The following is a 23,624-nucleotide window of genomic DNA, read 5'->3' on the forward strand; positions in this document are numbered from 1 at the left end:
CCCTCCCTCTGCAATAACACTTAGACACTTAGACTTATGTACTGCTTCATCAGCATATTGTTGGGGGCAATATGCTGATTCTGTAAATCGCTTAGAGAGGGCTGCAAAGCACTGTGAAGTAGTATATAAGTCCAAGGAAGGAAGGAAAGGAAGGAGAGGGAGGGAGGGGGAGAAGGAAGGAAGGGGGATGGAGGGAGGGGAGGGAGATGAGAAAGGAGGGAGGAAGGAAAAGGGAAGGAAGGAACTGTGCTGGCACAGTAGCTAGAATGCAGTATTGCAGGCTAATTCTACCGACTGCCAACACTTCAATCCTGACCGGCTCAAGGTCGACTCAGCCTTCCATCCTTCCAAGGTAAAATGAGGACCCAGATTATTGGGGGCAATAGACCTGACTCCGTTAACCACTTGGAGAGGGCTGTAAAAGCACTGTAAGAGTTATTTCTTCAATATTGATGTAACTTGTCTCGCAGTAAATTGGTCATGGCAAGCTGTGCCAGTAGCAAGTTGGCTGCAGTGAATTGTTCTAGACTCATGTTGGCAAGGGCAGGGACCATGACCACCAATTTAATCTTGGGTGAATTGATCTAAGCTCTTTCCTTCACACACCCCAACTAGGTCGTGTTTGCTACACCAGGGATGCTGCACGCGGGCCAGTCGCTCCATATCTTCAAGAAATGGGCCGGCAACGAGAAAAACATGGTAGGAGAAAGACAACAAGTCCACCATTAAAGAAATGAATTGCTCAAAGGTGGCCTGCTAAGATTTGCTTGCATTCTTTCAAGGCTTCACATCAGAAAGATTCAAAATTATTAATTTGAACTTCATATTTTTGTAGCTTTGCATACTGTTATATCAATAATACCATTGGTTCTTTAACTTATCTATCTTAAAGTATTTCCTTAATTTTGTTCCATTGAGAAGTTTCATCTTATTTATCTGTTAAAAATCTCTCTTCTCGTATTTCGCTTTCGTGTTTCTTGTTTTATTTGGTTTTTGGTAGTCTAACCAATTGTGCCATTTTCCCCAGATCTTGTAGAATTCCATTTCTTCTTTATCTTCTAATTCAATGGTCAGTTTGCTCATTTCTGCGTATTCAAGTATTTTTGTAATTATTGCTGAGGTTGGAGGAATCTTTTTGTTCTTCCAATATTGAGCGTAGGTGATTCTAGCTACCATTATTATATTCAGGATAAGATATTGATTGCTTTGGTTTTAAGACGCCCTGAGTCTTCGGAGAAGGGCAGTATACAAGTCAAATAAATAAATAAATAAACTAATTAATAAATAAACAAACAAATAAACAAATAAACAAATAAATAAATAAAATAATAAAAATAATAATGGCAAACAGTCTTTATGTGTGTTGTCCACTCTGCTTTAACTCTGTGAATTTGTATTCAGCTGCCTTTGGAAGGTTCCCTTTATAATTAGTGTGCTTGTGTTTTTGTGTGTGGGGTGTTAGCTACTATTCGTTTGTATTTTCAAAATTTGGAGAAGATGAATAAATAGTATGGGCCTGCCGTAACTTCCTTCCGGGTTTTCTCCCCAGGTCATCATGCCAGGGTATTGTGTCCAAGGAACGGTGGGTCACAAAATTTTGAGCGGGCAACGGAAGCTAGAAATGGAAGGAAGACAAATTGTGAGTTGAATCCCCTGGGATCTGTGTGTGTCTGTCTAGATTACAGGCATAGGCAAACTTGGCTTTTCTATGGCTTGTGGACTTCCACTCCCAGAATTCCTGAGTCAATCATGCTAGCTCAGGAATTCTGGGAGTTGAAGTCCACATGTCATAGAAGAGCCAACTTTGCCTACCCTTGGTCCAGAACACTGCTTAAGGATCTCTGCTTTTTAAAAACTGGGACAGTTAATTTTTTTTTAATTATAAAGGAGATGGATTGCAATCTCTACTTCCTTATTTTACTATCAATGAAATATTCGTGGAGGGAAGGGTTTCGGTAAGGTCGAAAACTAACATCTAAAATGGTGAGCATCTTCTTTTAAATGGCAGAGAATAATGTATACTTCCAGAAAGCTATATCAATTGTAACAGCATCTGTACAAGTATAATCTGAAATGTAACAGTGTCCTGACTTAGTATTAAGATAAGACAGCTGAGTTAAACCCTGACTTAGTCATGTTTGGAGTAGATCTATTTAAATAATTGGGAGGAGTTAGTGTGATTCCATCTAAGAAAACTTCCTGGCGTTAATATACTGCCATCATGTACATTTCTCCAATTCTTTGCTATTTCTATGGGTCAGGCACACATGCACAGAAATACACAGCGAACAGTGTATATCATCTATGCCAGTGATGGTGAACCTATGGCATGGGTGCCACAAGTGGCACGTGGAGCCATATCTGTTGGCATGCGAGCCGTTGCCCTAGCTCAGCTCCAATGTGCATGTATGTGCCGGCCAGCTGATTTTTCAAGAGGCTCTGGGAGGGAGTTTTGGGCTTCCAGAGAGCCCCCGGGGGATGGAGGAGGGCGTTTTTACCTTCCTTCGGCTCCAGGGAAGCCTTGGGAGGGCAAAACACAAGCCTACTGGGCCCACCAGAAGTTGGGAAACAGGCCGTTTCCGGTCCTCCATAGGGCCTCCGGAGGGTGGGGGAAGCTGTTTTTACCAAACATTGAATAATGGGTGTAGGCACCGGTGCTTGCGTTATTGCACGTGGGCACGCTTTCAGCACCCAAGGGAAAAAATGTTCGCCATCACTGATCTATGCCATTTGCTGTTTGGCAAATTGCTGGGAGGCAGAGGCCTTTTCCCCCTTGTTTTCCTCCCCCAAAACTCTTATACTCCGTTACGTCTTATATTCCGAAAAATATGGTAAGTGTTGAAGAAAGCTTAGCTGTTTAAGCACGTGTTCTCACCACAGTTTGCTTACGCGCAGGGTGGTTTTAAAAAAAAAAAAGTTAGAAAAACATTCCAAATTGCACAAAAAATAGAGGTGGTCGAGCCCGACCTTAGGCACTTGAGATGACTGCCATGCTGATTATGTTTGTTTGTTTATTTGTTTGTTTGTTTAGATTTCTATGCCGCCCTTCTCGAAACGACTTATGTTTTTTTTGGGGGGGGGGGTTCAGGAAGTGAAGATGCAGGTGGAGTACATGTCCTTCAGCGCACACGCCGACGCCAAGGGCATCATGCAGCTGATCCGGCAAGCTGAGCCCCGCAACGTCCTTCTGGTCCACGGCGAAGCTAAGAAGATGGAGTTTCTGAAACAGAAGATTGTGGAAGAGTTCCGTACGTCCAGTCTTCTTGAGCAGGAATGCTCTGTGTGTGTGTGTGTGTGTGTGTGTGTGTGTGTGTGTGTGTTGAGCAGACTTTTGTCCACTGAGATTTGCCAAGGGCTTCTCGAAACAATGAAAGCTTGAATGAATTGGATGCTGAAGAAAGACTGAGCAACTCAGAGGGAATCCGTCAACCAATGAAGGCGGCTCGGTGGCGGAATGCTGGTTCGCAAGTGGGGTGATTGGTTGTTTTTCTGATTCAGTTCTGTCTTTCCTGGGAGCAGCAGTAGTCACACCAAGCCGTGGTGGCGCAGTGGTTAGCCTGCGGTATTGCAGGCTAATTCTGCCCACAGCCAGGAGTTCGAATGTCACCAGGTTCAAGGTTGACTCAACATTCCATCTTTCTGGGTTGGATAAAATGAGGACCCAGATTGTTGGGGCAAGAGGCTGACTCTGTAGATCCCTCTTAGAGAGGGATGTGAAGAGGTATATAAGTCTAAGTGTTATTGGAAAGGATTGGGTAGGTAGATAGGAAGGAAGGAAGTCCTTAAATAGACTAGGGAAGTGGCCAATTAGCCAGAGGAGACCTCCTCTGGAGTAACCACTCCTATCTCTTGGCAGCTCTGCGGGCTCGTGCATCAAGAAGAGGAGAAGCCTCTTCTTCCTCATCACTGCTATGAGGTGCTGGAGGTTCCGAAGGCCCTGGATGAATCTCTGCCTCCAGCACCAAGTCCTTGCCATCCTTCCCACTGCCCAACCGCACAGGCCACTGGCGCATCACCAAGTCGGTCTCCTCTCAAGCGGGATCTGCTGCCAACTGCTGGCGGGCCATAACACTTAACAAAAGACTTGTTTTTCTTTGCTTGCAGGAGTCCAGTGTTACATGCCTGCCAATGGGGAAACGGTGTCTATTTTCACCAATCCTAACATCCCGGTGGATATTTCCCTTGGGCTGCTGAAGAGAGAGCTGGCCATTGGTAGGTTTCGTGGGGGCAAAAATCTTCATTTCAGTCAATAACTCTCAATACATTAACAATACTACTAGCCTTAGTTGTACAGCTTACAAATATATAAACTATCATTGAACACACAATTCTTACTATATCAGTCCCAATGAATCAGCAGTACCAAACAGAGAAATGACAGAGACAGAGAGAGAGAATCACGCTTCTGACTCCCTCTTGTGGCAATCTCCAGCACTAACTCTTAAAGCTATAGTGCTTCAATACATACAAGTATTCTTTGTTAGCTTGTTTATATATTGCCAAGCCCAATTGTTATGTACATAGTACTAACAGTCCTCTGACTGTTTTTTTTTTTTTTTTTGGGGGGGGGGGATATTTTTTATTGTTTTCTCCTTCAAAGTTCCAGATGGATGGAGGGAGGGAGGGATAGATAGATAGATAGATAGATAGATAGATAGATAGATAGATAGATAGATAGATAGCTTTACAAATACCTTAAAATTCATCAGTGACATACACAATTATGCATTTTTACCAGTCAATCATATATCATTATCTTTTGTATCAGTCCATCACTCTGCTTTTCTTCAATTTGTCTCCAACCAAAGATGGTTTCGGCTTGACGTACCAAGGGGCGAAGGGACACGGCCCGTAGGGAAGGAATTTGGGGGTCAGGAGCTGGAAATCCGGGGGGGTGGGGGGGCTGAAAGACTCGACTTTTCTTCTTCTCTCTAGGCCCCTCGCGGGACTCCAAGAAGCCGAAGCTGTTGAATGGCACCCTCATCATCAAGGATAATGTGAGCAAAAGTTTTCCTACCTCCAACTTCTCATAATTTTAAATGCCGCAAACCACCAAATTCCTCACTTTAAATCCCACGGACCACCAAATTCATAATTGTAAATCCTGCAGACTAGTGGTGACATCTAAACATTTTCCCTACCAGTTCTGGGGGGATGGCTTGGAGGTCAGGTGAGCATGGCTTCAGGTGGGTGTGGATTGTAGTACCAGTGGGCGTGGGTTCAGGTGGGTGTGGCTTGGAGGTCAGGTGACTGGGTAGGCGTTGCCAACTTGTAAAATGTGATGAAACTCACTTAACAATACTCTTTCTTAGTAACCAAAATTTTGGACTCAATTGTGATCATAATTCCTTCCCTCCTTTTCTTTCTTTTTCTTTCTTTCTTTCTCTCTTTTTTCTTTCTTTTTTTTTCTTTTTCTTTCTTTCTCTTTTTTTTCTTTCTTTCTTCTTTCTTTCTTTTTCTTTTCTTTCTCTTTTCCTTCCTTCCTTCCTTCCTTCCTGTTTCTCTCCCTCCCTTCCTCCTTTCTTACTGAATTGTTTTTTAAAAAAAATTCCAACGCATCAATTGCTGAATTTCAAATAGAAAACCTAAAGTAGCTTTCGGCCCCTGATGTTGTCGCGTGTGAGTTGCGAAGGGTTCTTCTTTTGCTCTTTTGCTTACCGGCAGAGTTTCCGCTTGGTGTCGTCTGAGCAAGCCTTGAAGGAATTGGGGCTGGGGGAGCACCAGTTGCGCTTCACCTGCCGGATCCACTTTCAAGACCCCCGCAAGGAACACGAGACCGGCCTGCGCGTTTACAACCACCTGAAAAGGTGAGTGCTCAGGGTGGCCAAGGTTCCAGGTAGCATCCACACTAAATCAGAATCTGAGTAAAAGTCCTCCTCAAACTCCCAGTTTATTGCCGGAGCCATCCTGGCACCTACGCTGGGAAGCCTGAGTCTTGAGTTTCCCTCCCAGTTGAAAGTTCACACCCCTTGTCCCCCCCACCCACAAACTTGTCACATTGCCCACTCAGATTGTGCCAGCATGGCAAGTCCTTCCGCTTCCGCCCAGGTGGGTGGGCATAGGATGGCCTTGAACCACTGGAAATAACGCTTTGTGGCTGCATCTGCTCCCTTATGAAAATCACCACCACCCCCCAACTTCCCATCAACATCAGGGCTTCTATAGATAGTGTGGCAAGCTGTTAATTTATCACCTACTTCTGCATTGGCTTGACAAGAGTAGGGACAGGATTGTTAGGAACCGAAATCTGCCTCACCTTGAGGACTAGAAATTTGGTTTGGTTGGAAAGAGAAAACTTGCGTGGACATGTTTTCTCCCCAGCGCCCTGAAGGATTATTCCGTCCAGCATCTCTCAGACACCTCCATCATGGTGGAGTCCATTTTGATCCAGGTGACGGTGCAGTCTGAAGATCCCGCCACCAAACTCCTACTGGTGTCGTGGACGTACCAGGCAAGGTTTTAAATTTCATTTTATGAGAGGAGATGTGCCCCGGGAGGTGGGGGGGGGGGCTGAAATATTATACCCGGTTTCCTTCATTAACAAGGGGACTTCTAAAGACGATCTATATCTTGTAGCACCCCAATTGTCTCATCTACATGAATCTGGAACGGCCTTCCTCCACTATACGAGGGTTATCACGAAAGTAAGATTACAAGGCACATAGCTCTCTTGGGGAATGTTCATGGGGGAAGTTGGTATTACTGTCATGTAACGGGAAGCTAGTGGAAGCGAACAAGCAGTGTCCGTGGTCAGTAGATCATCGACTGGCGTTGGGGTGAAGGTTAGAGATGAGCCTCCTCATTCCGTTTACCTCCAAGGGCAAAGTGCGCGCTGTAATACGCTACCTGAATGCTAAGGGCAGGAACGCTGCTGCCATGGGGGCCCAAGATGATGATGATGATGATGATTATTATTATTATTATTGTTATTATTATTATTATTATTATTTATTGGATTTGTATGCTGCCCCTCTCTGCAGACTCGGGGCGGCTAGCAACAATGATAAAAAACAACATGTAACAATCCAATTTAATAAAACAACTAAAAACCCTTATTATAAAAACCAAACATACACACAAACATGCCATACATAACTTGTAATGGCCTAGGGGAAGGAATATCCCAACTCCCCCATGCCTGGCGACAAAGGTGGGTCTTGAGTAATTTGCGAAAGACAAGGAGGGTGGGGGCCGTTCTAATCTCTGGGGGGAGTTGATTCCAGAGGGCCGGGGCCACCACACAGAAGGCTCTTCCCCTGGGGCCCGCCAAATGACATTGTTTGGTCGACGGGACCCGGAGAAGGCCAACTCTGTGGGACTTATCAGCCGCTGGGATTCGTGCGGTAAAAGGCGGTTCCGGATGTATTCTGGCCCAATGCCATGTAGGGCTTTAAAGGTCATTACCAACACTTTGAATTGTGACCGGAAACCGATCGGCAGCCAGTGCAGGCCACAGAGTGTTGCAGAAACGTGGGCGAATCTAGGAAGCCCCATGATGCTTACTGAAGCGCACAAAATCGACAGTCGGTGCCTCCCGATAATTTCTTGACCGTTTCAAGATTGAAGGCGAGGCTTTCCTCAACTGTATAGTGACAGGAGATGAAACTTGGACTTATCACCCTACTCCAGAGAGCAAATGTCAATCAGTGCGGTGGTGCCATACCCGTTCTCCTTCAGCCAAAAAAATTCAAAACTCAACAATCGTCGAGAAAAATCTTGGGCACCCATCGCAGCAGCATTCACGCCCTTAGAATTCAGGCAGCGTATTCCAGCGCGCACTTCGCACTCGGAGGGAAACGGAATGAGGACGCTCATCTCTAACCTTCATCACAACACCAGTCGATGATCGACTGACCACTGGCACTGCTCGTTCTTTTCCGCTGGCTTCCCGCTACACGATAGCAATACCAACTTCCCCCGCGAACATTCCCCGTGAGAGCTATGTCCCTTGTAACCTTACTTTGTGGATAATCCTTGTAGGTTCCCTCTGCAAAAGTTGAGGACTTTGTTTTCCCTCAGAGAAAGTCACTGAGGAATTCTGTGAGTCGAAGTCCACAAAGCAAGGGGCCGTCTCAGGTAGTCCTTGCTTAGCGACCGTTCGAAGTTACCTCAGCCCTGAATAAAACGGTTTACAACCTTGTTTTTCACACTTATGACCATTGCTGCATCGTGCACCACCTTCCTATGGTTAAATTTCAAGACATTTGGCAGCCGACTCCTATTTGTGACTGTTGCGGGGTGTGTCTCAGGGGGTCGTCACACGATCCTCTTTCCAATCTTTTGACCAGCCGAGTCTGCGCGGAAGCCAGATTCACTCAACTCAACTTACTGTAAACAATTTCAGCGATTTGGTTAACAGCTGTGGCGAGCGAGGTTGTAAAATGAGGCCGGACTCAACTTAGCCGCCATCTGGGTTAGCGACGGGGAATGTTGGGCTCGAGGAACTACCCGTATTGAAACCCCGAATCTGGGTTCTGTATGCAGGATGAAGAAATGGGGAGCTACGTCACATCCATGCTGAAGAAAGCCCTGCCTCAGATTACCGGATGAGCCTCTGGTTTTTAGCTACCAAGAAAAGGCAGGTTTGCACAAGACTGTGGGGCTGACAGAAAAGTGGGGGGGAAAATAATAATGTATCATTTTGGTCGTTGTTGCAGGGTTTGGAAAACCAGTCTTCCCAGTATCTTTTCTTTCCTCAGCTCTACCTCCCAATCCTCCCTCTTTGTCTTCCTCAGCGCTCTTCGTTTTCCTATTTTTAATTTTCTTTTCACCTCACCCGCTTCTGCCCAAACAAAATGGCTTCCTTTTTCCTCCCGCGTGCCCGAAACCCCACAAATTTTGGCCACAGGACGCTTACTGATAGACCCAATCCCTGCTCCAAATATGTGACGCCAGCCTTAGAAGGCGCTAGTGGTAAAATGTTTGTGTTCTATCTCTCTTGTTTTTAAATAAAAGATATTTACTTTTGGTATTATTTGATTTTCCTGGCCAGCCTCCAAGCATTTGTTGGGAATCTTGTAAAAAAAAAATGACAGAGGGGATACAAAGAGTCTCGCCAGGCCTCATAACCAAGGAGCCTGTTTTTAATATCTTTGGGGTTTTAATATTAGTTTTAGGTTTGGGTTTCTGTTGCTATATTTTGTATTGTATTTTATTCTCATTTTTTGTAAGCCGCCCTGAGTCTGTGGAGAAGGGCAGCATAGAAATCGGGAGGGAGGAAGGAAGGGAGGGAGGAAGGAAGGGAGGTTGGAAGGAAGGGAGGATGGATGGATGGAAGGAAGGAAGAAAAAGAAAAAGAAAGAAAGAAAGAAAGAAAGAAGGCCTCTTACCTTAACTTGAGATCTTCTGTAGTCTCAGTAGCAATTCTGTATTTACAGGGATTAAACGTGTTTTAAAAACCAAATAAACCTCAGTTGCTCTTTAGATCAGGGAAGGCTGCAAGAGAAAACCGATCTAATCTCTTGGTTTCTCCAAGTACCACCTCTATGGTGGTTGAGGCAGGCAGGATTTCCTTGGGTCCCATGTGTTGGGGGTCAAGGGAAAGAGAGGGTTTTGCCTTCTCTTTCTGCTCAAGATCCCCATGGTGGGTCCCCTGTGGGACACAGAATGTTGGACTCGATGGGCTTTGGCCCGATTCAGCATGGCTTTTCTTATGTTCTCCCATCTAGACAAAACCCTCGCTTTCATTTCAACAATCTCTTTGCTTTGCTGAAATGTCGACGTGACAAATTGTACCTTCCCAGCCCGTCAGGGTTCCAAAAAGCATCGAAAATTAAATCGGAGTCCAAGACAAAATTCCTCCCAAGTTCCAATTTTATTAGCACAACCATCTTGGCACATCTGGGAGAAACCCAACTATGAGGGTTTCTCCACCCAGTTTAAACTTCATTCCTTGTTCCCATGCCCACAACAAGTTCATCACGTTGACCAGTTATCTTCTTCCAACATGTCCGCTACTCCCATCAGCTTCCGGGCAGGTACTGAACAAAGGATGACCTTGAGAATCTAGAAGGAATTTGTTATGGCTACGTCTCTACATCCCTCATGCAACAGCCCGTCCCAAGTTCCCACAGCAAGAATACCTTCTAAAGCAGGGGTAGGCAAAGTTGGCTCTTCTAATGACCTGTGGACTTCAACTCCCAGAATTCCTGAGCTAGCCTGATTGACTCAAGAATCCAGGGAGTTGAAGTCCTCAAGTTATAGAAGAGCCTACTTAGCCTAACGCTGTTTTAAAACAAAGTGTAGCAGGCCAAAGTTTCCAAAGTCAACGATAGCTTTGGCCTGACACAGCTCTTAAACACCCCGCTGATCTGCAAAGCCAGACAGTAGCATTAGCATTTAGACTTGTATACCGCTTCACAGTGGTTTTACAACCCTCTCTAAGCAGTTTACAGAGTCAGCATATATTGCCCCCAACAATCTGGGTCCTCATTTTACCAATCTCAGAAGGATGGAGGGCTGTGTCAACCTTGAGCCTACTGAGATTCGAACTGCCAAACTGCTGGCAGCCGGTGACCAGCAGAAGTAGCTTGCAGTACTGCACTCTAACCACTACGCCACTGAGGCAGCCCCTCTTCACAACCTAAACCGACACGTGAAATTAAACTTTTTGCCAAACGACACCCTCCACGAACTTCCTCGTCGGCTTCATCAGCATCACCTCATTGGTGGCCGGGTTTAATGCCGCTCTCTGGTTGGGGCGTCTTCGGCAGTCACCGCTCGCGGTGTAGACTTTGGAAGTCCGTTTCCGCCAACGCAGCCGGCAGGGCCACCGCTGGTTGGCCAAGGTGTAGTAATACAAGACGGGGTTCAGGCAGCAGTTGAAGCTCACCAGGGCTAAGGTGACGCGGCGGAGCTGGTAGATGGCGGTGGCCAAGTGGCAGTTTCGGATGAGGCCGACGCGCATCAGGAGATGAAAGAGGTGGGTGAGGTGGAAGGGGAGGAAGCAGGACACGCAGATGAAGAGGATGAGGTAGATGGTGTTGAGGGCCTTCCTTTTGAGAGCGCTCTCCGCGATGTGGGAAATTCGCCGGGCGATCAGAGGGTAGCTGATCAAGATCACCACAAAGGGGATGAGGAACCCAAAGATCAGCACGCAAATGTTGTAAGGCAGCATGCGCCCCTTCCAGTTGGCTTCCCCGAAACCCTCGAAGCACACCTGGGCATCGCTGACGTTGGCGTCGAGACGGCCTCCCAGGATCAGAGGGCCGGCGACGCTCAGCCCGACCGCCCAGAGGAGAATGGCGATCAGGGCGTAGTGGGCGCTCCTGATTCGGACGTACACCAAGGGGTGCAAGACAGCCACGTAACGGTCGATGGAGATGACGGTGAAGAAGGCCACACTGAGATAAATGTTGAGGAAGTACATGCTACCCGTGACCCGGCAGGCCACATCCCCGAAGACCCAGTTGTTGCGGTGAAGGTGGTAGTGGATTTTGAAAGGCAGGATGCAGACGAACAAGGTGTCCACCACGGTCAGGTTGAGTAGGTAGACGTAGGAGCGAGGCGGGTGCGAGACCCGGCAGGTCAGCAGGTAAAGGACGGCTCCGTTTTCCAGCAAGCCCAGCACAAAGACAGGAATGTAGATGGCGGGGAAGAGGAAGTACTGGAAGTCGGCCCGAAGGTTGCACTCCTGGCTGGCGTTGGCCGCGGTCTGGTTGTCCATCTCCTCTGGATCAGGATTCGTACCTTGGTCTTGTCTGCTGCAGGAAGCCTCTCTCAGCCCGTCATCATGCTGGGAGCAAAGGCAGCTTGCCGAGCGCGGCTCTGTGGCTCACCTCGAGACAGCGTGGGAAACTTGATCTGAGGAAGCCACAGGCACATGGGTAAGACTTTGAAAATTTTAAATGAAAAGTTTTAAAACTTGGGGAAGGTTGTTCCGCCCTCTGGAGGCTTCAGGGAAGTGCCAAAAATGGCCCAATGGGCAAATCAGAAGTTTGGAAAAGTAGATTTCCGGTTTGGCTGTTGTGCTGTTTTTTGCATTCCAGAGGCTTCAGGAAGCTCCCTTAAAGACTCCGGAATGCGAAAAACAGCACAATGGGCAAACAGGAAGTCTGTTTTTCCAAACTTCTGGTTTGCCCGTTGGATTTTTTTTTCACCACCCCAGGCTTCCCTGAGGCCTGTGGGGGATTGTGTGTAGGGGCAGCACATGGGGGGGACATGCTTGGGGGGGGATGGATGTGGGCACATAAGTGCTTGCTAGCACACGCACCCCTTTTGGCACGAACCAGAAAAAGTTCACCATCACTGAGCTCACCTGACTTTGCTTCCGTTTCTGGTGGGGTTGGCAAACCACAGCTCGACCAAAACACTGAAAAGGCTAGCTGGCTCTCCCAAAGGTCTTACCCAGAGGTCAGCAACCTCTTCCCTTTGCTGCGGTTCCCTCTCGCTTACAATATGTGTCACGACTGCCAATGTGCGACACCCACCGACACACAATTTATTAAGCCTTTTCTACCCCCGGTAAGTCAACCATGGATAAATCCAAGAAAAGAAAAGTTTCAGAAGAAAATAGAACCTTTAATTCAACTACTTAAGCTAGTTTTGTGCCACCCCCGAAATACTGTATTTTTCGGAGTATAAGACAGTTTAATTTTGGGGGATGAAAATGGGGGAAATCTGCCTACCAGGTATTCATCTGGCTGGGGTCCCTAGTCTGGTCAGTTTCAGCACATTATTTTATACCCTGGTAAGGGCTGAAAAAAGCCTTATTCCGAGTGAGTAGCAATGAAAAAGAGCCTGCAAAGACTTAGGACTGGAAAAAACATTCTTCCAAGAGAGTAGCAATGAAAAAGCCTGCAAGCTGGGATGTTAGCACCTCATTAAGGATGGGGGGGGGGCTTCGAAAAAGCTGCATTCAGAGTATAAGAAACACTCACATTTTCAGCCTCTTTTAGGGGGGAAAGTTGTGTGTTATACTCCAAAAAATACAGTAGACAAGGGAAGAGTTTTGTGGCTCCCGGTGTTTTCTGTGGGGGAACAGGTCCAAATGGTTCTCAGAGTGTTTTAAAGTTGCTGACCCCTGGTATAATCCAAGGCCCCTCTCTTTACATATCGGACTGGATCACCCATCATCCCCAGCCAGGGTAGCCTTAAGAAAGCAGGAATTGCTTTCAGAGCAATAGAAGAAGTTCCTAGCAAGTTTGGGCAAAGTTTTCAGGGACATGAAAATTCTTAAAGTGTGTGAAGAAGAAAATAAAGGATGATAAAAAACACTCAAAATTCTGGCGGGAGGTTTATTTTATTTTAAGAGGAGCCTTTGTGCATTTTCATCGCCATTATAAAAATTAAAACACTACCTTTTTTTTTTGTAAATTTAATATCTCTCTCTTTTCACTCTTCAAATCTAGAAAATATTTTCATCAATTTGTTATTAGCTAATATATATTAACATGAGATGTAACATTTATTATTAAAACCTAAGAAAATTCTTGATAATATTAAGGATATTGTTTATCTACTGTTTATTTGCAATGTTTAAGAAATACAACACTGTTATCAAGAATTACATGTACTATAATCTACAACTTACAATGTATAATCGTATTACTTACCTGAACTGCTTGATTTCGTATTTCCCTTCCCTGTCCCACCCACCCACCCCCTTTTTTCTTTTCTGTATATTCCTTCCTACCCTCCACTACCCTTTCCCTATTTCCTTTTTTTCTATATTTACAAATAAAGTATATTTTTTAAAAAATTATTAAAACACTTACCTGTTTGCGTCTGTCTTTAGCGGTCCTGGTATTCTACTGAAGGTATCTGAGCTTTTTGTGTCCTTTTGACTTTTAGGATGTTGCCTTCCCCTGCCCCCCCCCCTCATGTGTCAGCCAAAAAGGGGGGGGCTCCCACACACCTTTCATGCAGGAAACAGGAGAGAGACTTCGTTGCTGTGGTTGGCAAAAAGTGTAACCGAGGCAGCAAGACATACGCAGAATAAACGGGGGCATTTCCCCCAAGATTTGAGAGCAGAAAAAAAGTCAAAGATTTTATGAGATCTGCATCCTGACCTTACGATCTCCCCCCCCCCCCCCCCAAATAAGGGGTAGTGGGAGTGAAAAGGCAGCAGAATAATAACGGAATAAAAGAGTCACTCTTTCCAGAGTGTTTTAAACGTGCAAAAAAAGTGTGATTAAGTCTACGTTCTGCTAAAGTACATGATTTTGAAAAGAGTATTTTTTTAAAAAAGTGTTTTGCAAGCTCTTAACCCAATGGGGATGTGTGGCCCAAGTGAAAGGTGGCAACGCTTGCGGTGGTGGCGGGAAACCAAATTCTGTACCGAGCCGTAGCTTTTTCATTTATTAACCAGGCACTAGAAACTTAAAACTCAGTTGAGAATCTCAAGATGGTACTTTAATCGGTGATGAATTAACGGCAGAACCAGCCTACTTGGGCAAAGTGTTAGCGGAAATTTTGAGTACAGTGGTGCCTCTACTTACGAACTTAATTTGTTCCGTGACTAGGTTCTTAAGTAGAAAGGTTTCTAAGAAGCAATTTTTCCCAGAGGAATAAATGTAAAAGCAAATAATGCGTGTCATTGGGGAAACCACAGGGAGGGTGGAGGCCCTGTTTCCTCCCAGGAGATTCCTAGAGAGGCCCCACGGAGGCTTCTCCATGCCTTTTCCGGCTCTGTTTCCTCCAGCAGATTCCTAGAGAGGCCCCACAGAGACTTCTCCCCGCCTTTTCTGGCCCTGTTTCCTCCCAGTTTTCTAGAGAGGCCCCAGGGTGGGGAGAAGCCTCCGTGGGGCCTCTCTAGAAAACTGGAAGGAAAAGGGCCGAAAAAAGGCGGGGAGAAGCCTCCGTGGGGCCTCTCTACGAATCTCCTGGGAGGAAACAGGGCCGGAAAAGGCATGGAGAAGCCTCCGTGGGGCCTCTCTAGGAATCTCCTGGGAGGAAACAAGGCCTCCACCCTCCCTGCGGTTTCCCCTATCACACACATTATTTGCTTTTACATTGATTCCAATGGGAAAATTGCTTCTTACAAATTTTTCTACTTAAGAACCTGGTCACGGAACGAATTAAGTTCGTAAGTAGAGGTACCACTGTATGTACATTTGTGTAATTCCTATACACAAATGTGGGTTGTTGTTGTTTTTGTTGAATATGTGGACCACAACACAGCAGGAGCAGCTTTTTTAAAATGTAGATGTTTTCAACAGCCCTTCTCATCAGAGAATGTCTTCACGAGGACCAATCACTAAATCTGAAACATTCATGAGTTCCTTTAATCGTTTGCTTGGCAGATAAACTTTGGATTAAGCAGGTTTTATTAACAAAATGCCTGCAGAGCGTAAGAAAATGAGAATTATTATTTTTTTCTTCCAGTAATGTATATAAAATCCCCCAGGCAGAAATTAATTGTCCGTTTCAATCTTCTGTCTCTAAGTCTGCAAGACAATGAAGGGAGAAAGAACAATGAACCTGAGAATTGCAGAATGCAACAGCTGGAAGACTGGGAGTAGTGAACTGAACTTTCAACTTAAGGCAAACTCACCCTCATTTTTATCCCTCCACTACAATATAGGGGAGATAACCAGAGGTGGGCTTCACATAATTTAACTACCGGTTCGGCCAGAATCGAAAAGGTGCGAGAGAGAACACCTTGCACACATGGGTACTGTGTCATAAAACACGGTGATTCGCTTGTGCGTGCTGTCCGTGGCGGAGTACTGCGTCAAAAACCACAATGATTCCCTCACATGCGCCATCCAAGCATGCATGCAGTTTAAAAAATCATGCATGGCATCTGCGCATGTGTATTGCATCAAAAAACTGATTCCCTCGTACATGCAATCTGAGCATGCATGTGCAGTTTTTAAAATTGTGCATGGCGTCTGCGCATGCGTAGTGCGTCGATAAACATGGCGATTCACTTGTACGTGCCATCCAGGCATGCATGTGAAGTAAAAAAAAAACCAACCAATTTGGGCGCACCATCTGCGCATTCGTATTGCATCAAAACACACAGATTGGCTTGGATACACCATCCGCGCATGCGTGCAGTAAAAATTTAATTTAATCTAATTGACGTCTATGCTGCCCAATCCCGTAAGACTCAGGGCGGCTTACAACAATATAATACACAATAAAATGCAATAATAAAAGAAGTGAATACAGTGGTACCTCAACTTAGAAACGCCTTTACTTAAGAACTTTTCTAGATAAGATTTTTTTCAATATTTTTTTGCCTCTTCTCAAGAACCATTTTCTACTTAAGAACCCCAGCCCGGAAAAATTTCCCAGGAAACTTGAGAGCGGCACGAAGGCCCGGCCAGTTTCCTGCCATTCCCCCTTTAATCCCGGCCATCTCGGGGTTTTCTGGGCTTCTAGAGGAGCCTTTCGGAGGCGCTTAAGGAGGCTTTGGCAGTCCAGAGCGAACAAAGCATTTTCCTTTCTCTGGGCGCTTGGACAGGGAATGAACCTCTGCCAGCGCCCAGAGAAAAGAAATGCTCCCTTCACTCTGGGCAGCGACTGTCCTCCTCCTCCTCTTCTTCCTCCTCCCACCCAAATGCCAAGCTTTTATTTCTTTCCTAATGGGTTTGCATGCATTATTTGCTTTTACATTGATTCCTATGGGAAAAATTGCTTCTACTTACAAACTTTTCTACTTAAGAACCTGGTCATGGAACGAATTAAGTTCATAAGTAGAGGTACCACTGTATTAATACTGAAACAGTAAAATTAGAAAAAACAGTGCGCTCATGCATGCCATCTGCACATGAATACGGCGTAAAAAAAAGGTGATTCGCTTGTGCACGCCATCTGGGCATAGATGTGGAGGCAAAAACACGGCAATTCGCTCGTGCACACCACCTGCGCATGCGTGCAATGTCAAAAAACCACGGCAATTCGCTCGTGCACACCACCTGCACATGCGTGCAATGTCAAAAAAACATGGCAATTCGCTCGTGCGCGCATATGTATGGCGTCAAAAAACAGCGCTATAGGACAAGATTGCACTCGGGGAAGGTTGCCATTACCAGTTTGCCCAAACCAGCTGAATCCCACCCCTGGAGATAACCAAGAGAACCATCCTCGCAGACCTGCTGTTTTGAGCACCGAAGTGCAAAAAAAAAATTGGAAAACGGGAAAAATATTTGTCATTGCAGCTGTTCGAGCTGGTTTTGAAGGTTCATGAGGACTAGAAACCTGACGCCCAAAGACATTGTGGATGCTCACCGCTTTTGTAGTACTCCACCTGCTTGAGGAAAAGTCCATCTGGGGGCGCCATGATGTTTGGGGGATAAGCCATCAAGTCCTGGGCCGCTAGGAGTTCTTTGATATGGTTTGGCTGTAGCCGGGACTGACCCACGGCTACCAAGGCCCCGACCATCCGCCGCACCTGGAATTAAAAAAGAAAGTGGAGGACCCACTCTGGTTTGGGTCCACGAAAGCAGTCACCGTGGCAACGAGCCTCAACAGAAGAGACTTAAGAGTCATTCCCTGTCAAGTGGACCAGTGGCCTCTACCTTAACATCTCAGATTTTGATGAAATTTGGCACATAGTTTCTTTATAATATAAAACTGCTGTGCAAAATTTTAGTTCAAAAGACTAAAAATGGGGAGTTCTAGGAGATCTCAAGTAAAGGGTTGCAAAAATGACATTTGGCGCCAACTTCCAAAAGCTGTAAACGCGGCAGTTTCAGTAGTAAGTTGGAGATATTTGGAGAACCTGCACACCTTGTGTTCTGCCAGGCTCTATGGTATGAGTCTCCCCAAAATTCAAGGGTACAAATTTCAGACACACACACACACACTTGAAAGTTCAAAAACAATGTTCTTTATCACAAAAACTCAAAAGAAACAAAGACCCTTTTTGTATTGCAAAGAGCACTAGTCCCAAAACAACCTTGTAGGCTGTACAATCTCCTTAATCAGTCCTTAAGTACTTAGCTAGCAGCTGTGAAGAAACATCACAGCCCTCCTTCTTCCACGAAGTGAGACACACACACTTTGCTCTGCTTTGGTTTCAAAGTCGTGAAAAATCAACAAAGTTCGGAAACAGCAAGGCACGGTCCTGAAGAAACAACGATCAGATAATCTTCCACCACACTGCTATTTATATCAGCAGCTCTAATTACTGGAGCCCCACCCAAACACATGTGGTCTCTCTTATCTCCTGTAATATTTCTTCAATTGGTCTCTTCTATGCATAATTCTGCGCATGCGTGGGTCTAACACTTCCTCATCCGAATCGACCGAAGATAATGGAGATTGGCTTCCTGGGCTGTGTGCCAATCCCCCCTCTTCCAAGTCACCCCCACCTTCGTCCGAGGAAACTGCACTACCTGACTCTGTCGGCAATAAAACAGGCCTATGACATGTTGATGTTTCCCCTGCATCCACCTCCACATTCCTTGGGGCAGGAGCTGGGCCAGAGCCAACCACAACACCTTGCAAGGCTTTATAAACTGGCAAAACCCCATGTACCTAGTCCTCTGACGTTTTACATACCGGTAGTTCAGGCTCAAACCTTGCAAACCACCCTCTCAAAAATGAATTTACAGCTATCTTCAGGCTGCTGTAGTTTCAAAACTACTTGGCCTTTCAGGTTGATTTTTGGCAGGTGTGCTAAGTACACAGCTGCAATGAGGATTTCCAATTTGCAGCACTTTCCTTCAAGTTGTTGAAAAAATATAAGAGTTCAAAGTTGGTATTTAACGGGTTTTTGCCGAATGTTGGGTATCTTTGATGCCCTGTTTGATCCTGTGGGACAGCTTCAATCTTCTTCAATTTAGCACCATTAGAAAGAATAGATTCTCTTTGTGATCTTTAAAATTGGTCCACTTGACATGGAATGACTCTTAAGCCTGTTTTGGCCACCATCCAATCTCCAGAGCTTAGGCCCAGAAACCTTAGCGCAGTGGTTCTCAACCTTTCTAATGCTGCGACCCCTTAATAAAGTTCCTCATGTTGTGGTGACCCCCAACCATAAGTCGAGCGCCAATTCTCCCAACAGAGCTTGAAGCTGACGGGCAGGAAGGTCAGAGGGACACCCCCACTGTGAACACCTGATTGGTCAGATTGTAAAAATATGTCCCAAGACACCAGAATAGAAGCTTTAATTCCTAACACCATGGGAAATTTGTCTTTACTCATTATTTTATGCGACCCCTGTGAAACGGTCGTTCAACCCCCAAAAAGGTCCTGACCCCCAGGTTGAGAGGGGGGTTGCTTTAGGGTAGTGATGGCGAAGGTTTTTTTCCTCAGATGCTGAAAGAATGTGTGTGCGCACTATCACGCATGCACGGGTGCCCACACCCATAATTCAATGCCTGGGGAGGGTGAAAACAGCTTCTCCTTCCCCACCGAAGGCCGGAAACGGCCTGTTTCCCAACTTCTGGTGGGCCCAGTAGGCTCGTGTTTTGCTCCAAAGGCTTCCCTGGAGCTGTGGGAAGGTAAAAACGCCTTTCCCCATCCCTCTGGAGGCTCTCTGGAAGCCAAAAAGGCCCTCCCAGAGCCTCTGTGCATGGCAAAAGTCAGCTGGCCGGCACATGCATGCACGTTGGAGCTGAGCTGGGGCTACCGCTCGTGTGCCAGCATATATGGCTCCGTGTGCCGCCTGTGGCACCCGTGCCATAGATTCGCCATCACTGCCTTAAGAGGCAGTGAAGAAAGAAGGCACCCAAGCACCCAGCTGCCCTTCAGTCCAACCCAAGATGGGCTCAGCGGTTTGGCAAAAGCACCTCTTTCCTTTGGTAAAGGTGGAGAAACTGCCACCCCATGATCACCACCACCCGATTCCCTAGTGTCATTCCAAGCATCGCTCGGCTCCTGCAGGTTGCAAATACCACATTGCCGCCCACCTGCAGTCGACAGAGGCAGCCGAGGCCCAGCAGCGTTCTGGCAGCTGCTTTTGCAGCTATTTTGAAAGCAAGCCACGAGAGAGGCAAGCGGTGGGAATTGAAACTCCTGAAGGCTTTTTATTGCTTTTTATTTTTGGAAGCACCGGCTGAAAACAGCCCGCCGCCTCCTCTCCTCGTGGCTAACCCAATGTAGGCTGTGTGCTTCCGCGAGAGCCAAGCCTCGCCTCCTCCCTCGCCTCTGATTCATCCCACAACGTGGATGATTCATTTATTCTACCTAAGCGGGCACGGGTAGCTATGCCTGGCGTCTGCCGAGAGGCATCCATCCGTATTTTTTCATGGGGGGGGGGGGCTGTTTGCCAGGGGGCCTCACGTTTGCTGCCCCGAGAAAAACTTCTCATAATACGGCTGGGAGTTGAAGTCTGGTTGCTGGAACTGGGTATGTTTAGTCTGATGAAAAGAAGGACTAGGGGTGACAGGATAGCAGTGTTTCAATATATAATAATAATAATAATAATAATAATAATAATAATAATAATAATAATAATGATGATGTTAGTACTAGTAAAGTAGTAATAGTAATCATAATAATAGTAATGATGATAATGATAATAATAGAAGTAGTAATAGTAATCGTAATAATAATAGTAATGATAATGATAGTAGTAGTAGTAATAATAATAGTAATAATAGTAATCATAATAATAGTAATGATAATTATAATAGTAGTAATAATAATAATAATAATAATAATAATAATAATAATAATAATAATGTCCCAGTGGTACTTGGCACGCTGGGCGCAGTGCCAAAGGATCTCAGTGGACATTTGAAAACCATCGGAATTGACCAAATCTCCATCTGTCAATTGCAAAAGGCCGCTTTACTGGGATCGGCAAACATAATTCGCTGCTACATCACGCAGTCCTAGGTGCTTGGGAAGCGCCCGACTGGTGATGAAATACGAAATCCAGCATAGTGATCTCATTTACTGTGTTGTATTGACATAATAATAATAATATATAACAACAACAGAGATGGAAGGGACCTTGGAGGTCTTCTAGTCCAGCCCCCTACTTAGGCAGGAAACCCTACACTATTTTTTTTAAATAAAATTTTTATTTCGAATATACAGTGGTACCTCTACTTCAGAACCTAATTCGTTCCGTGACCAGGTTCTTAAGTAGAAAAGTTTGTAAGCAGAAGCAATTTTTCCCCATAGGAATCAATGTAAAAGCAAATAATGCATGCAAACCCATTAGGAAAGAAATAAAAGCTCGGAATTTGGGTGGGAGGAGGAGAGTCGTTGCAAAAGGACGAAGGTAAGTGGAGGGGAATAAAAAAAAATCTCAAACTTTAAGGCTCAAAAAAACAAAAGAGGGGCTCTGAGGCGGCAAAAGAGGAGCACGCACCTCCTATACACCCGGTGCGAGGCTGCCTCCCATACACTGTGCCAGGAAGAGAAACCCAGGGGGAATGGCAGGAAACTGGCCGGGCCTTTGTGCTGCTCTCAAATTTCCTGGGAAATTTTTCCGGGCTCAGGTTCTTAAGTAGAAAATGGATCTTAAGAAGAGACAAAAAAATCTTGAACACTCGGTTCTTATCTAGAAAAGTTCTTAAGTAGAGGCATTCTTGGGTAGAGGTACCACTGTATAATAATAATAATAATAATAATAATAATAATAATAATAATAATAATAATAATAATAATAATAATAATAATAATAATAATAATAATTATAAGAAGAAGAAGAAGAAGAAGAAGAAGAAGAAGAAGAAGAAGAAGAAGAAGAAGAAGAAGAAGAAGAAGAAGAAGAAGAAACAACAACAAAAATTTGGGAGTAAATCAAGGAGGAGGAGGAGGAGGAGGAGGAGGAGGAGGAAGAAGAAGAAGAAGAAGAAGAAGAAGAAGAAGAAGAAGAAGAAGAAGAAGAAGAAGAAGAAGAAGAAGAAGAAGAAGAAGAAGAAGAAGAAGAAACAAAGAAGGGACCTTGGAGGTCTTCTAGTCCAGCCCCCTGCTTAGGCAGGAAAGCCTACACTATTTTTTTTAATTTAAATACATCCCCCCCCCCGAATATATACATTTAAAAGGACATTTTCTTGATCATTACATCTTTACATACATCATCAAAGCAAGCAAAAAAGGGAAGTGAAAGAGAAAACCAAAGACACGACAAACACAGGCTACATAACTCCACCCCATCCTTGCTGTCTTTTTCACAGCTTATTTTAAACTTATTGGTTTATCATATGATGAATACTACCAGCAGATACTATTCGGACGTAAGTATAATCAGTTTTTAAACAACTTATGTTCTTCAATCCTCTTTTCCTATCTGCTCACAAATATAGTCAATTATTACAAATTATTACCCTATTTCAGACAAATGGTTATCCAACATCTTCTTAAAAACTTCCAGTGTTGGTGCATTCACAACTTCTGGTGACAAGCTGTTCCACTGGTTAATTGTTCTCACTGTCAGGAAATTTCTTCTTAGTTCTAAGTTGCTTCTCTCCTTGTTTAGTTTCTACCCATTGTTCCTTGTTCTACCCTCAGGGGCTTTGGAGAATAGGTTGACTCCCTCTTCTTTGTGGCAACTCCTGAGATATTGGAAGACTGCTATCATGTCTCCCCTGGTCCTTCTTTTCATGAAACTAGACATACCCAGTTCCTGCAACTGTTCTTCTCATATGTTTTAGCCTCCAGTTCCCTAATCATCTTTGTTGCTCTTCTCTGCACTCTTTCTAGAGTCTCAACGTCCTTTTTACATCGTGGTGAACAAAACTGAAGGCAGTATTCCAAATGTGGCCTTACCAAGGCCTTATAAAGCGGTATTAACCCTTCACATGATCTTATCGGAGGGGCTGCCACAAAGAAGAGGGAGTTCAACTATTCTCCAAAGCACTTGAAGGCAGAAGAAGCAATGGGTGGAAATTAAACTAGGAAAGAAGCAACTTAGAACTAAGGAAAAATTTCCTGACAGAACAATTAATCCGTGGAACAGCTTGCCTCCAGAAGTTGTGAATTCTCCAACATTGGAAGTTTTAAGGAAGTGATTGGATTAACTCATTTGTCTGAAGTGGTGTAGGGTTTCCTGCCTAAGCAGAGGGTTGGACTAGAAGACCTCCAAGGTCCCCTCCAACCTCCTGGATGCTTGTGGTGTAGAGACAGCTGGCCACTTAATGCTCCTTTGAGCTTTCCAAGGGAGACTCTCTTGCGTTTTAGCCACCAGAAGGGGCCATGAGCCCTTCCAAGTTCATTTTTAAAGTTTCAAAGTTAAGAGGCTGCCTCTAAAATCGTTTTAAAAAGTGACTTCCTCTCTGGTCAAGGCCCAGCAGACAGCCTGTCCCGGCTAAACGGTGTATTCAAAAGGGTCCAATTGGGAAAAAAAAGTCTTCCTACCTGTTTGTACAGGAAAGATCGGCTTACAAACTCTAATTCCCAAAACTTCAAATTGCTGAGGGGGAAAAAATAGGCAAAAAAGGCAGCATTAAAATACATACAGAGAAAGATGCTACTTTATTATTATTATTATTTATTCGTTGAATTTTTAGGCTGTCCTCCTTTACTAGGTGGCTCCTTTTCTTTTTCTTAAAATATTTTTATTAGATTTTTTTGAAAACAATGCAAACACATACAAAACATTAATAAATCATTCAAGTAAACTGTTTGCTTACCTGTCACATCAGCATGTCAAATTCAGTGCATTGTTATTCAACTAGCTTATCGTTAATCTTTTCCCCATTAATATCTATCAATTAAATAGTTATATTTACAAACCTCTTACAACTAATTGTTAATTACTAATTGTTTATATA

At 44.9% G+C, this 23,624-nt stretch overlaps 3 protein-coding genes across 8 annotated transcripts in view; 1 reads left to right on the forward strand and 2 right to left on the reverse strand.

The window, feature by feature from the left end:
- The window catches only part of INTS11 (integrator complex subunit 11), a 26,380-nt gene extending 17,406 nt beyond the window's left edge, over window positions 1-8,974 (forward strand). For all 5 annotated transcript variants that reach the window (XM_070759202.1, XM_070759200.1, XM_070759199.1 and 2 more), the window contains exons 11-18: window positions 616-699; window positions 1,550-1,639; window positions 3,089-3,248; window positions 4,105-4,212; window positions 4,936-4,997; window positions 5,665-5,807; window positions 6,322-6,451; window positions 8,485-8,974. In XM_070759202.1, the coding sequence (XP_070615303.1) occupies window positions 616-699; window positions 1,550-1,639; window positions 3,089-3,248; window positions 4,105-4,212; window positions 4,936-4,997; window positions 5,665-5,807; window positions 6,322-6,451; window positions 8,485-8,550 (843 nt within the window). In that variant the 3' untranslated portion in view covers window positions 8,551-8,974. The remainder of the gene's footprint in view (window positions 1-615; window positions 700-1,549; window positions 1,640-3,088; window positions 3,249-4,104; window positions 4,213-4,935; window positions 4,998-5,664; window positions 5,808-6,321; window positions 6,452-8,484) is intronic.
- Window positions 8,975-9,795: 821 nt separating this feature from the next.
- On the reverse strand, window positions 9,796-11,665 carry LOC139171223 (lysophosphatidic acid receptor 6-like). Its single transcript, XM_070759203.1, has one exon. It carries the CDS (start codon window positions 11,663-11,665, stop codon window positions 10,601-10,603), a length of 1,065 nt encoding a protein of 354 aa, XP_070615304.1. The 3' UTR covers window positions 9,796-10,600.
- Window positions 9,796-23,624, reverse strand: part of PUSL1 (pseudouridine synthase like 1) — a 46,391-nt gene continuing 32,562 nt past the window's right edge. The window contains exons 6-8 of one of the 2 annotated variants that reach the window (XM_070759204.1): window positions 23,209-23,263; window positions 17,179-17,341; window positions 15,198-15,386 (exon numbers count right to left, since the gene is read on the reverse strand). In XM_070759204.1, coding sequence (XP_070615305.1) covers window positions 15,367-15,386; window positions 17,179-17,341; window positions 23,209-23,263 — 238 coding nt within the window. In that variant the 3' untranslated portion in view covers window positions 15,198-15,366. Of the gene's footprint in view, window positions 11,803-15,197; window positions 15,387-17,178; window positions 17,342-23,208; window positions 23,264-23,624 lie in introns of those variants that run through there. The other variant, XM_070759205.1, reaches the window with a different exon arrangement.

The sequence above is a fragment of the Erythrolamprus reginae genome, chromosome 8 (genome assembly GCF_031021105.1).
Source record: "Erythrolamprus reginae isolate rEryReg1 chromosome 8, rEryReg1.hap1, whole genome shotgun sequence".
Lineage (NCBI taxonomy): Eukaryota > Metazoa > Chordata > Lepidosauria > Squamata > Dipsadidae > Erythrolamprus > Erythrolamprus reginae.

Coding starts and splice junctions, on each gene's coding strand:
- LOC139171223 (XM_070759203.1), bottom strand. CDS start 11,665: ATGGACAACCAGACCGCGGCCAACGCCAGCCAGGAGTGCAACCTTCGG.